At 45.2% G+C, this 14,313-nt stretch overlaps 1 protein-coding gene across 3 annotated transcripts in view; it reads right to left on the reverse strand.

Moving 5' to 3' along the window:
* The window catches only part of LOC103824735 (guanine nucleotide-binding protein G(q) subunit alpha-like), a 112,745-nt gene that overhangs the window by 40,256 nt on the left and 58,176 nt on the right, over positions 1-14,313 (reverse strand). For all 3 annotated transcript variants that reach the window (XM_050986431.1, XM_050986430.1, XM_050986432.1), the window contains exon 3: positions 8,971-9,125. In XM_050986431.1, coding sequence (XP_050842388.1) covers positions 8,971-9,125 — 155 coding nt within the window. The remainder of the gene's footprint in view (positions 1-8,970; positions 9,126-14,313) is intronic.

Consider the following 14,313-nt stretch of genomic DNA (forward strand, 5'->3'; position numbering starts at 1 on the left):
TTAGGGCATGGGACACTGAAGACCACCAAAGAAGACCCCCCAAAAGACCATAAAAGGACTTCCAATAAGGGGTGCAACTATGTAAAATAAAGTAATACATATAGATCAAGTAAGCAGAGATAGCTAATGATTATGTAACCAGTGTGTAACTGTTTACCTGATGCTCAGTGCGCTCAATTAGAGGAAGGATCCTCCAAGTACCCAGCACTGCAATAAAGAATGCCTGCTTTCTAATACTCAAAACTGTGTTAGCAAGTTTCTATCTCACCAATTTTGGTATCAAAACAAGAGTAGTTTTAACTATTAACACTCTTCATGAATATGGTTAATACACCCTATTCAAAATAACCTTGTAATTGAACATTCAGCTTTGAAAGGAATGAGAGAGATTTGTCATTACAAACAAACTGTGGTTCAGCTGGCAAATAAAGTTAGATACTGAGAGATTAAAGAAACAATGGGAAGAACCATAAATTCCATAGGAATTCCACTGATTGACACAAGGAAAGAAAAAGCAGGGGGTATAAATTAGAAGGGGGATTTTATTAAGCGATTTGGGAAGTCTGTACCTCTCAAGTACCTCAGCCAATGGGGAAAGAGAGAGGGAAATGAGGCTGGGAAATAAGGATAAAAAGGAGTATGCATCCTCTAACAGTTTGAGAGACCCCATTGGAAAATGCCCCATGGCCTATTTCTTTATTTGAATAAAGTTCCAGGACTCCTCTGTCTCCTTTTTGGACATAAACCTCTTTTGTTTGTGGATTCATTTTCCTGACAGCTTTAATTAAAATCCCGAGTTATGCCACGTAATGAAGACTGGCCATCGAAACATATCTGAACCTACTTTCAATAAATGAACTTCTGAAACATTTTCAACATAAACAAACATGGGGCAGGCACTTCAAACAAACACCCATCTCCATCCATTAATTACTATTTTTCAGTATCTTTGAGGTCACATTTCTGTTGGAAATAGTCGCACGATATATTAGCATTTTCTCAGGATTAATTCAATCAGATGAACTTCCAACCAGTCAGCCTCATCTCTGTGCCCAGGAAGATCATGGAAGAGATCATCCTGGAAGATGTGTCAAAAGCCATGGAAGACAGAAAGGTGATTAGAGAGAGCTAACATGGTTTCACAGAAAGCAGTGGGTCAATGTCCAAATGGAGACCTGTAATAAGTGGTGTCCCTCAGGGGTCCATATTGGGACCTTTAGTGTTCAATATCTTTATTAACGACATCAGTGGGATTGAGTGCACTCTCAGCAAGTTTGCAGATGACATAATGTTGAATGGTGTAGTTGATGCACTTCAGGGAAGGGATACCATCTTGATGGCTAAGGAGAGTCTCCATCCTTTGCTGGATGCAGAGAATAGCATAGTGTCAAGGGATAAGGAAAAGGCAGAGGTACTTAATGCTTTCTTTGCCTCAGTCTTTAATACCAAAGCCAGTTGTCCTTAGCATACCCAGCTCCCAGGGCAGTGGAACCAGATGATCTTTACATGTCTCTTCCAATCCAAAACATTCTATGATTCTATGAATTTCTGTAACTCTCAACTCAATCTAGTATACACTCCAATTAATCAAAAGACGGCATTAAGGGATGGGCAAAGGTAGATAGCTATAGCCTTCATCGATTTCTAAGACTCCTTTAATTTCCAAGGCCAAGAATAAGATTGTTTAATTTAGGAATACTGCCCAGTACCTCTTCCCAAACTCAGGGTATCTGGCGGAGCGAGATACTAAATTATTAATACTGGCATGTTAATAAACCCCATGCTTAGATGAATCACAGAATTCACAGAATCACAGAATTTCTAGGTTGGAAGAGACCTTTAAGATCATCGAGTCCAACCCACGCTCCAACACCTCAACTAGAACATGGCACCAAGTGCCACATCCAGTCTTTTTTTAAACACATCGAGGGATGGTGACTCCACCACCTCCCTGGGTAGATGATTCCAGTATTTTACCACTCTTTCTGTGAAAAACTTCCTCCTTAATTCTAGCCTGTATCTCCCTTGGCTCAGCTTGAGACTGTGTCCTCTTGTTCTGTCGGTTGTTGCCCGGAGAAAGAGACCGACCCCCAGCTCACCACAGCCACCCTTCAGGAAGTTGAAGAGAGTGATAAGGTCACTCCTGACTACCCTGTCTGCCACACTCGCTCAGCCTAAAGGAATCCCTTCTCCTCAGAAGGGAGTCCCTTCCCCCACCCCCAGCAATGATGTGAGATGGTATATAATAACCTCTGAGCCCTGGCCACGCCCCCTCCCACCTACTGCAAAACCTAAGCCTGTCCTGGCTAAAACAAGGACAATGTTTTATCCCTAAACATGTGTGCCATTAATATTTTGATCAAATAATCAATTTAATCATATTAAAGGTTTAGCTATGATTATAAATAGAAATTTGTGAAGTATAAAGTATAGAAATATCAGGAGTGATGTGTTTGGAATGGGTAACCACAAAAATCTCGCTAAGAAGTTACTGGACCCTTATGTTTCAGTCAAGAAGCGATGGAGACTGTCATGCTCACCAATTATGCTGCTTGGAAACCCACTACCCTTCCCATCTTGATTTTAACATTAAGGATTGCAATCAGTAGACCTCAATAGAGATGACCAACGATTGTTTTAGGATAAGAATATTAATGAAGTTATTACCTATTGGAATCAATCAATGTAAAGGTTAAATTTAAGAGCAGGAATGGTATGCATAGTATGCAAAAGAATTTATATAACAATTATTCAGCAGAAAAAGTATATAAAATGGATGGGGTTCGTTTGTTAAGTGTCCCTGGCACCCTGAATAAAGAAGTGTCTGCTTATTTGCATCAAAGGATAAGTTTCTTTGACCCTGATTGTTGACATGCGGACTGTATTTTTAAATAATGCCTCTTTGGTTTCTGCTAATTGCTTTTCCTGAACTTACAGATGTAAAGAAACTCTATTTGCAAGCATAAATATAAGAGAAGCTCAGGTAAAGATTCATATTTAGTGCTTCATAATTCTAATGTTTTATTACTTGTTCTAAAACAATTTTTGCAGACCACAAAATGAACTGTAATATTTTATAATAAAAATCTACAAAATCCTAAATAAATCATGTTGTTAAATGATTACATATGCTGAGCTTTAAAAATTACCAATCAACTAGTATCCCTTCTGCAACAAAATGTATTAAAATTGTGTTTCTATATCTCATTGATGAGCTGTACTATTTTAATACTACTCAGAAGATCTACTATGGTGATGATTTCATTAGAACTAGGTGAAAACTAAGATTTGTTATAGATGGATAATGAGATGATTGGCTCTCACAATTAAAAGATAACTATTGTGTGAATATTAAGAAAAACTTTAGTAATGTATAGTTATGCTATTGTAGTTTAGATGTCCTCTGTTGTCCCCATAGTTCCCTTTTCCCCCCCTGTATTGTGACCATCAGACAGCCGGGGTTGTCTAGGACAGGTAAAAAGAAGGCGTGCACATGTGTCCCTTGCATGGGGCAGTTGGGAATGGAAAAGCTTGTTGCTTAAGGGGTGCGGCATGGCAACACCAAACCTCCAGTCAAGTTACAAGAAAGCAATCTCCACTGATAAATGGCAAAGAAGAGCTGACTGACAGACTATGAGAGGGGCCAGGGGTAGTTGATGCAACCCCCAGGGGTATAAAAGACTGAGCATCCATCTTGAAGATGAACTGGCCACATGGTATGCACGAGGGGCAGTTCCCAGTGCTGCATCTTTTTCCTTATGTAGTCCTTTGTTGTATTTTTGTTAAGGTTTATTAAACCTTTTTAAATTTTCAAAGTGAGCAGTTGTTTCTCACAGATTCAGTACAATTTGATCTGAAGTGAGCTCAGATGCCTATTCCCTACTTTGGAGACTTATTAATTTTATTGTATTATTCTAAAGAAAACATTAAAATACATGCATTAATTTCAATTTTGAAATCAGTATAATATCTATCATGGAATCAAAGTTGGGACATACAAATATAAGAAACTCAAAGTATAAGAAAAGCTCTGTTTTGCCTTCTACTTATGTTCATTGCAAAATTAAAACAAACAGAAAGTATAGTTAGCTTAATTTGTCTTTAAAATGTTCTTTTCCTACTTATGTATGCTAGAAATTTTAACTTATATGTAATTTCCTATGATTTTTAGCTATCTTACCATTGAAAAATAAACCACAATATTTTATATTTGGGGATACTGAGAATCCATGCAATACAAGAGAGATTTTACTTTATTTTGAACCATTGTGCACCAAAATATGCATATATAAGTAGCAAAAGTGATAGACTGTGAAGGTAACCAGCTCTATGGGACAGCATATTGCATAGAACTGTTGGTGTCACGTTGCCAGCCCCTGGGCTGAGTGACAAGGGTTTTGGCTGATCAGATCCCTCATTAGACTGCAGGCATTTCAGTGGTCCAAGACCTGAAGGGGTGTGGAGTTCAAATCAATAAGAGCACCCAGACCGGGTCTTTCAAATCCTCTATATAAGGGAGGGCGTGGAAAATAAAGGTCTCTGTGCCACACGAACATCTGGGGTGAGTGGTCTCTGTCTCCTAGCCCCTCACGTGACCAACCATAGAACAACCTGTATGAGAGGCTGATAAAGCAGAAGCAGAATGTGGTACGGTAATTACAGAGCATTTGAGCCAATCTCAGCAGACCTAATTCATGCACTAGTAGCTCTCTAGCTGCCTAAACTGTATCAGCAAGGTATTTTAAAGTTTGTCTTGACTCAGTCATGTGTGGTATTGTCCACAAGGGTCCCAGAATGAGGAAAGAGATGAGAAAGTTGACTCCATGTATCAAAAAGCTTGATTTATTATTTTATGATAGATAATATATTAAAACTATACTAAAAGAATAGAAGAAAGGATTTCATCAGAAGGCTTAGCTAAGAATAGAAATGGAATGAATAACAAAGGCTTGTCTCTGACCGAGACAGTCTGGACAGGTGAACTGTGATTGGCCCTTAACTGGAAACAACCAGATGTAACCAATCACAGATTCCCCCTGTTGCATTCCACAGCAGCAGATAAGAATTGTTTACAGTTTGTTCCCGAGGCCTCTCAGCTTCTCAGGAGGGAAAAATCCTAAGGAAAGGATTTTTCATAAAACATGTCGGTTACATCTCACCCTTTTTATTTTAAATAAATTAAAAAGAAAAGTGTTTGCAATTTCATCTGCTGGGCCATGCAGAGGAAAGAACAAGCACCTGAGAGGCTATGTGTTGCCAATCAAAACATCAATCAAGTGCTGGTGTGGAACCATCAGGGAAATTCTTCACCTGCAAAACACCAAATTCCATCACATCACCAAAACAATCTTAAGATAAGAGAAAATGCGAAAACAGTGCAAAGAAAGTTCATTGCTTCAAGTCCAAACAGCTAAATTTCAGGAAAAAGTCCAAACTGAAGATGTTCCTCTTTCACATCGCTGAAAGTCCCTTTTGGTCCTGAAACAGGCTTGCAAAATTTTGGCTTTTCAATGCTTTTAATGCTTTTTGAGCTGCTAGCTCTTTCAACTCTTTTTTCTTTTTTTTTTTTTTTTTTTTTTTTCCAAAAGAGCTGCAGCAGAGAGGAGCCACTGATGCCCTGCGGGCGCCCTGGCCCTCGTGGAAGGATCAGGCATCCCAGACCTGGCTTACAGAACGGTGGCCCAGGTCCTCGTGGAAGGAACAGGGATCCCAGACCTGGCTTACAGAACGGTGGCCCAGGCCCTCGTGGAAGGATCAGGCATCCCAGACCTGGCTTACAGAACGGTGGCCCAGGTCCTCGTGGAAGGAACAGGGATCCCAGACCTGGCTTACAGAACGGTGGCCCAGGCCCTCGTGGAAGGATCAGGGATCCCAGACCTGGCTCACACAACGGTGGCCCAGGTCCTGACGCGGGAAGCAATGCCCCCCAAACCCAACAGGTGCTGGCCGGGCGGAGGCCCTGGCCCAGGGAACCGAGCCAAACGGCCCAGACCCGGCCCGTGGAGCAGGCTCTGTGTTCTCTCAACCCGGCACGCTGATGCCGATGCCTGGGCAGCACGAGTGACCGAACGCTTCATCCCCTCTGAACCAGTGCAGACCAGCAGATGGGGAAGAGAAGCTTTCCCAGGGATCATCACCCCAGATCTGGGGGTGCTTTTTCCCCAGAGCAAATGAGCGATGCTCACTTTCCACTGTTTCTCCTGCCTCTGCAACGCAAATGCAAAAGGTGTTCCTCCTTTCTGCCCCTCGGTACCACCCGCTGCGGGCTGGGGACCAGAGGCAGAAGGCTCAGGAGCCACCTCCCGAACACCGCTGGGGCGTGCGGGGGGAGTCAGGCCCCCCAGCAGGAACCTCTGAACCAAACCCGAATCGGCGCACGAAAAACACTGAGTTTGAAAGCAGGCAGACGGGCTGAGCCCGCAGTCAGCTGTCGAGCCACAACGCACCCACGGAGGGGCAGGCCGGAATCCCCTTCCTCTGCCCCAGCTCCCCCCGCAGGGGCAGCCTCGGAACATCCCGAAAAGCTCGGAAGGGAATCCGGGCTGATTGCAGGCACCGCGGTGGCTGCCACGGGGAGCGGCGGGGCCACGGGCAGCTCCGATGATGGTTTCGCTTGGTGGTTCTCAACCTCAGCCTCCTCCACCGGCGTGGCAGGCGAAGGCGAGGCCGCCGCGGTTGGAGCCCTCACGGGCTCTGCTGCAGGGTCGGACGCGGAAGGGACTGGAGCGGGCGGAGTGGGATCGACCCCCGCCGGCACCGCTGTGAACGCAATTGCCGGCTGCGATGCAGAAGGAGAAGGGACAGGGGCTGCAGGTCCCGACTCCGGGACGGGCTGCCGTCGATCATCGCTGCTGTCGAGTGTGTCGCCTAGCAACTCGGGCGAAGCTGTGGGAGGCTGTGCTTCTGCCACGGGAACGCCGACAAACTCTGCTGGAGGCGGCGGGTCCGATCTGGCTTGCGGCGGGGCCGCGGGGACTGGCACCTCCTGCGGAGCGGGCTGGGGTGGGGCCCGCGGCTCCGGCTTGGGCGGCGGAGCCAACTCACCTCTCACCTGAGAGCAGCGAGGTGGGGAAAGTGGTTCTGTCGGAGCCTACTCCAAAGGCACAGAAAAAAACTTTTCTTCTGCTGCGGGCAAAGCTTCGCCCCCCCGCCCCGATTCGGGGGGGCTGGGAACCTGCAGGCCGTGGTTTTGCACAGGTTCCTCTCTTACCAGCTCCAGCGAGAAGGGAGCCATACCTCGGCAATCCGCACTCCACTGATATGCAGACACTTTCCATTTCAAAACTGGGAAGAGAGTTCTGAATGACGGATAAAGCCGAGGAACTCCAAGTCCCCGGTAACAAAGGTCTCGGATAAATAATTCCATGCATTCCCATATGTATGAATCAAGGGCATACAGCACATCAGTGAAAAAGCCATGGAGCTTTGCCCACCTGAAAAACTCATTGAAATGTCTCTTCACCATAGGAATTCTGTCCTCATGACCCCATTTTTGCCAGAGGCCAATAAGTTTCTCCTCTGAGGGAGAGAATAGAACCTCCGCCTCCCTAGGCACCCTTGTCCACATCCGAATCTGCCTTGCAAGAAGGGAAGCATTTTCAGGAAGGGAACTGTAAACAGTACCTTGTGACAGTGTCCTCTGGGCTTCAGCAGGCTGCTCTGTGCCGCGAAGACTTCCAGACATCTTGTCTGGGAGACTTTTCCAAAAGGTTCTCTCTGTGGCCAGCCTTGGCTGTGAACTCTGTCCAATTTCAGGATCTTTGGTTCTTCAGCTCCTGGCCAGAAGCCACGTCTGTGGTCACTTGTGTAGGTGACCATCAATGCCACAAACTCGGGGTTTATCCAAATGTAGCAATGCTCCTCTGGGCTTGCCAAATGAATTCTTCTTCACTCAGGGTCCAATTGTGGTGATTCCTTCACTCGAGGCACCATCTGTCAGTTCTGTCCTCGGTGTTCACCTTATGTGGTGGTGTCCTTTTTTCACTCAGGGTCATCATTTGTGGTATTGTCCACAAGAGTCCCAGGATGAGGGAAGAGATGAGAAAGTTGACTGCATGTATCAAAGGGCTTGATTTATTTTTTTATGATAGATAATACATTAAAACTATACTAAAAGAAAGGATTTCATCAGAAGGCTTAGCTAAGAATAGAAATGGAATGAATAACAAAGGCTTGTCTCTGACCGAGACAGTCTGGACAGGTGAACTGTGATTGGCCCTTAATTGGAAACAACCAGATGTAACCAATCACAGATTCCCCCTGTTGCATTCTACAGCAGCAGATAAGAATTGTTTACAGTTTGTTCCCGAGGCCTCTCAGCTTCTCAGGAGGGAAAAATCCTAAGGAAAGGATTTTTCATAAAACATGTCGGTGACAGTAATGTATTAAGGATTGCGCTAGATAAGGACCCTCAGGCTACTATGCAGATAAATCTCCGGATTTCTGTTATTTGTATGGCCATGTTCCATTGACTTAACCATCTTTTTTTTTTTACCAGATGAAAAATTTCACCAGAGCTCTGTAGTAAATTACTCAGAGCAACGGCATTTCTTGGAGATGACATTTAGACAATGCTCAAGGTCCAATGTAAAATTCCATTGCTATTTTAAAAAAGGAAAACAGATGTTCAAGGGCATTGCAATTTTTATGCATTGCATAGAGGTCTACCTTTGATTGCACTTTCCTAGTAATAATGTAAGATTTCAAATTATCATACACTTATGGTTTGAGAAACACACACATAATACTAAAATAGATTCACAACCTTCCTTACAGTAGTCTTTACATTCACATAATTAAGTGCAGGTTTATGCTGAATATGTATGCAGACACAGATACTTGTACACAGACATAAAGAAATTGTACATATAAGTAAACAAAAATATAGTATGCAAAGATAAAAAGTATTAATTAATTTGTTAGAAAGAACAGAAAATATGATACAGTTATTTGTAGCCACTATATACTTACTATTTTGTTGAATCTGATAACTGATATTCTCGTCGTCTATCATAACATTCCTGGATTCCAGGGTCATTCCATAAACTTCTCAGTGCATCTACATAGGGGTTTTCAAAAGTTGACACCTTCTCTACATCGACTTCTCGAACTAACTGTGCATGAGCCTAATTTGAAACAAAGAAAACAATTAAATTAATTTAATTTTCTATGTTTACAAATTGTTCATTTTCTCAAGTTGAAAGATGTAGCTGAGTGTGTATTCTATTTGTCATCTCTTAAAGGTGGGGCAGTTATCTTCTGTTAATTGGGCAGTTTTCTTTATCTCTTCCACAACCAATCCTCCCTCTCGGAAGATATCTTCTGTTAATGGGCCATTGAGTCTCACTGCATGACTGATAAAATTACATCATCCCATTGTGAGATGCTCTGCCCAGAGAGAGGAGCCAAGCATTCCTACCTAGATATAATCTGAAATTTGGAACACCAGAACAGCCTTCTCCCACTGGATTCCCAGAGGAAGACCAGGCCCATCTACACTACCACTGGACCTTCAGAGGAAAACTACACCCTTCTACGAGATCAGAACTTCAACAGAACCGCATCTGTCACTCCAGGAGGACTGCAGCCACCATTTAATCAGACTGCTACCAACACCCTGACCAAAAGGGTGTCAGGTCATATTCTGATTCTGTCACTGTTGTTTTGTATTACTGCATTTTAATTTTTATTTTTTCCTAATGAAGAACTGTTATTCCTACTCCCATATCTTTCCCTGAAAGAGCCTTAATTTCAAAATTATAATAATTCAGCGGGAGGGGGGTTTACATTTTCCATTTTAAGGATGGCTCCTGCCTTCCTCAGTAGGCACCTGTCTTTTCAAACCAAGACAGATTTTGGTGCCCAATGTGAGGCTCGAGGGCATCGAGAGAAAAAGGGTGAAAAAGAAATAACAGTTCTTGAGTCACCTAATTTTTCTGTGCTGTATATAGAAAACTTTTAAAGTGTCACCATGTGGTCTAGCTTACCCTGATTCAGGTGGCATGTGGTCATGGCTATATTTCTCCCATTTGAATGCCCTTATCTAAACATGGGTCCTATAAATGAGGCTACTGTGGCTGTTATTCAATTTGCTTTATGGGTTAATAGGGGGAGGAATTAATGGATATTTAACTTCCTCTGGAAGGTGGGCACATGGATTCAGAGCTATCACACACTAACTGTATGTTTTTGGGGTTACTTTAATAATGGTACCTACTGTGAGGAAATGACACCAGGGGAAATTTTCTCCCAACCCTTTACCATCTCTTTGGGTCTGCCCCACCAGTTTTCAAAGGGCTCAAATCTTCTCTAAAGGCTAATGATATCATACAATGGTTGGTATTGGTGGTATGACTGTTAAGCCTGTTCTATTTAGCATTCAGAGATGAGGGAAGATTGACTTGGATAACCACCCTGACACCTACCCCAGAAAGTAGGGATGCTGCCAAAGAACCTGACAATGCCCTGGGGACTAGGGATGCTGCCCCAGAGCCTGACCATGCCCCACAGCACACCTCAGAAATAAACCACCCAGACTGGGTGGGGGTTCTGGTAAAGGAGATACGTGAGATGAGCCAGATGCTGAAAGAGTTCATTTCTCCAGCTGGTGAGAAACCCTCCTCCTGCCTCAAAGAGGGAGAGTTTAATGGTGCAGCAGTGGAACCCACAGACGTTACAACTGTCCAGGTTCCAGCTGAACTGCAAGAGCAGTCACAGCCAGCAGCAGTCGCCCCTGTGGAAATGAGGAAGTCTAATATGAAATCAAAACACCCAGATAAGGATAAGAATGGAACACCCTTTACAACCCGCAGGGAGCCAACAGTTCAGATCATCACTAAGTCCCTGACATATGAAAGTCTCCGTAATCTGCACAAAGACATTGAACCACAGGGGCATGAGGCTTATACAACCTGGTTACTTTGGGCCTGGGACCTTATGGGAACAGGTATGCAACTGGATGGTGGTGAGGCAAGGAATCTGGGACCTTTAACCTAAGACTCAGGTAAGAATCAGTTATTTGTAAGGGAGCCAGGGTCCCTTTCCCTCTGGGAGCGGCTTTTAATTAGTGTCAGAGAGAGGTTTGTCCACAGGGAGACAATGCAAGGGCACCATCATAGAATGCGCTAGAAGACCCTTGAGGAAGGGATCCAACAGCTGAGAGAAGTGGCAGTGTTGGAGGTACTCTTTGGGAGGGATGGACAGCATGATAATGACCCTGACAAAGCCAGGTGCACAGGGCAACTGTTGTAGACTCTGGCAAATCTAGGGCCACCTTCATTGCAATGATTAATGCCGATACCAACCGAGACAGTAGGTTCTGTCACCAAGAAGCTTAGAAATTATGAGAGTATGATCAATGGCCTGATGCAGGCCCATGTCTCTGCTGTAATTAGAAGCCTCCAAGAGGAGATGAGGGAGGTGAGGGAGGAGGTGAGGAGGAGCAGTTCCCATATGGCACCAGTGAAAGTCACAGGTGCCAAAATCAGAGCCCAACGTCCCCCAGCTAGAGAGAGATGGTACATGCTCCGAGCTGACCTGTGGTTCTTCCTGTGTGACCATGGGGAAGACATGGGAAGGTGGGATGTGAAACCTGTAAAAGTGATCTCTGGGGCCTTTTCAGGGGTCGGATCTGGCTAGCTCTGGACCTTGGCCCCTCGCAGTCTTACAAGGACAAAAGTAAAAGACTCGAGGTTCTCTTTCCTCTCGGAACCAGAGTCCCACTTTATTCTGGATAGGAGCCACCTGGGAATCAAGGCGGTGTCTCTGGGGGGAAAGAGGCCGGAATATCTGATGGCAGGAGATTTTAAACCCAGGGAAAGGGGGGCAGAGGAGAGGGGCCACAGCCAATGGAATACAAGTGAGGGGAGGGGCGAGGGGAGGAGTAACATGGGGAGACACCACCACTACTGGGGCTTAGGGGAGAGGGGAAGACCATGTGATATGACGGGGGAAACCCACGAGGATACAAACATACTATTCAGTGCAAAATACCAAACCCACTGCAAAACAACAACTAAATAAACTATTTAGTGCAATACAACAGAAACCTACTTCTGTCCTGGCAGCACGAGTGCGTCAACTCAAGGAGGGAAACACTAACCGAGGGAGTTCCACTAAAGTGAAAGCAGCCTCAGCCTCCCATGACTGAGCTGCTGGGTATGATCTGTCAAATCCCCTTGAAGATATCTCTAGCATGTATGCCCAGGGAGGAAATGATAACCAGGGCTAGAGGGGCCTTGCCTCTAGACAGGAAGAGGCATGGGAAAACTGGATCTTTTGGATGGTGTGGATCCAATGGCCTGGCACATCAGAGCCACAAAAATATAAAACGTTAGTTGATACTAGTGCTCAGTGTACCCTAATGCCATCGGGACATGTGGGGGCAGAACCTGTTTCCATTGCTGGGGTAATGGGGGGGGGGGGGGTCACAGCAATTGACCCTGTTGGAAGCCAAGGTGAGCCTGACTGGGAAGGAGTGGCAGAAACATCCTATTGTGACCAGCCTGGAGGGCTCGTGTATTCTAGGCATAGACTTTCTCAAAAACGACTATTACAAAGACCCAAAGGGACTCAGGTGGGCTTTTGGAATAGCTGCTGTAGAGGCAGAGAACATTAAGCAATTGAACACCTTTCCTGGACTGTCAGAAAACTCATCTGCAGTAGGACTCCTGAGGGTGGAAAAGCAACAAGTATGGATTGCCACCTCAATGATGCACCACTGGCAGTATCAGATGAATCAAGATGCTGTGATCCCCATCCACAAAATGATCTGTGAGCTGGAGAGCCAAGGGGTGGTCAGGAAAACCCATTCACCCTTTCAACAGCCCCATTTGGCCTGTGCGCAAGTCTGACAGAAAATGGAGACTGACTGTGGGCTATCGTAGCTTGAGCGAAGTGACTCCACCGCTGAGCGCTGCTGTGCCGGACATGCTGGAACTCCAGTATAAGCTGGAGTCCAAGGCAGCAAAGTGGTATGCCACTATTGACATTGCCAACCTGTTTTTCTCCATTCCTCTGGCAGCAGAATGCAGGCCTCAGTTTGCTTTCACCTGGAAGGGCATACAGTACACCTGGAACCAACTGCCCCAGGGGTGGAAACACAGCCCCACCATCTGCCATGGACTGATCTGAGCTGCACTAGAAAAGAGTGAAGCTCCAGAATATCTCCAGTACATTGATGACATCATTGTGTGGGGGAACACAGCAATGGAAGTATTTGAGAGAGAGCATCATCCATATTCTGCTGAAAGCCGGCTTCGCCATCAAAAAGAGCAGCATCAAAGGACCTGCCCGAGAGATCCAGTTCCTAGGAGTAAAGTGGCAAGATGGACAGCGTCAGATTCCCACTGATGTCATCAATAAGATCACAGCAATGTCTCCACTGACCAGCAAGAAGGAAACACAGGCTTTCCTAGGTGCCATATGTTTTTGGAGACTGTACATTCCTGAATACAGACAAATCGTGAGCCCTCTCTACCTGGTTACCTGCAGGAAGAACGATTTCCACTGGGTCTCTGAGCAGCAACAAGCCTTCGCCCACATCGAGCAGGAGATCACTCAGCCGGTAGCCCTTGTCCCAGTCAGGACGGGGACCAGAGGTGAAGAATGTGCATTACTCTGCCGCCAGGAAAAATGGCTTGTCCTGGAGCCTGTGGCAGAAGGTGCCTAGAGAGACTCAAGGCTGACCACTGGGATTTTGGAGTCGAAGCTACAGAGGATCTGAAGCCAACTACACTACAACAAAGAAGGAAATCTTGGCCGCCTATGAAGGAGTTCAAGCTGCCTCAGAGGTGATTGGCATGGAAGCACAACTCCTCCTGGCACCCTGACTACCACTGCTGGGGTGGATGTTTAAAAGAAAGGCTTCCTCTACCCACCACACCACTGATCCTCATGGAGCAAATGGATTGCCCTCATCACACAGCGCTCCCGTATTGGAAACCCGAATTGCCCTGGGATTTTGGAAATAATTACAAAATTGATGGAAGTTGAAAAATTTAGTCTCACTGATGAAGAAGAGCAGGAACAAGTAACACAGGCTGAAGAAGCTCCACTGTACAACAGACTACCAGCAGAAGAAACACGCTACGCTCTTTTCACTGATGTTTCTTGTCGCATCATAGGGATGAACCAGAAGTAGAAAGCAGCCGTATGGAGCCCCACAAGACAGGTTGCACAAGCTACCGAAGGAGAAGGTGGATCAAGCCAACTTGCTGAACTCAAGGTCATTCAGCTGGCCCTGGACATTGCAGAAAGAGAGAAGTGGCCAAAGTTATACCTTTTTAGCGATTCGTGGATGGTAGCCAATGCTCT

The sequence above is a fragment of the Serinus canaria genome, chromosome W (genome assembly GCF_022539315.1).
Source record: "Serinus canaria isolate serCan28SL12 chromosome W, serCan2020, whole genome shotgun sequence".
Taxonomy (NCBI): domain Eukaryota; kingdom Metazoa; phylum Chordata; class Aves; order Passeriformes; family Fringillidae; genus Serinus; species Serinus canaria.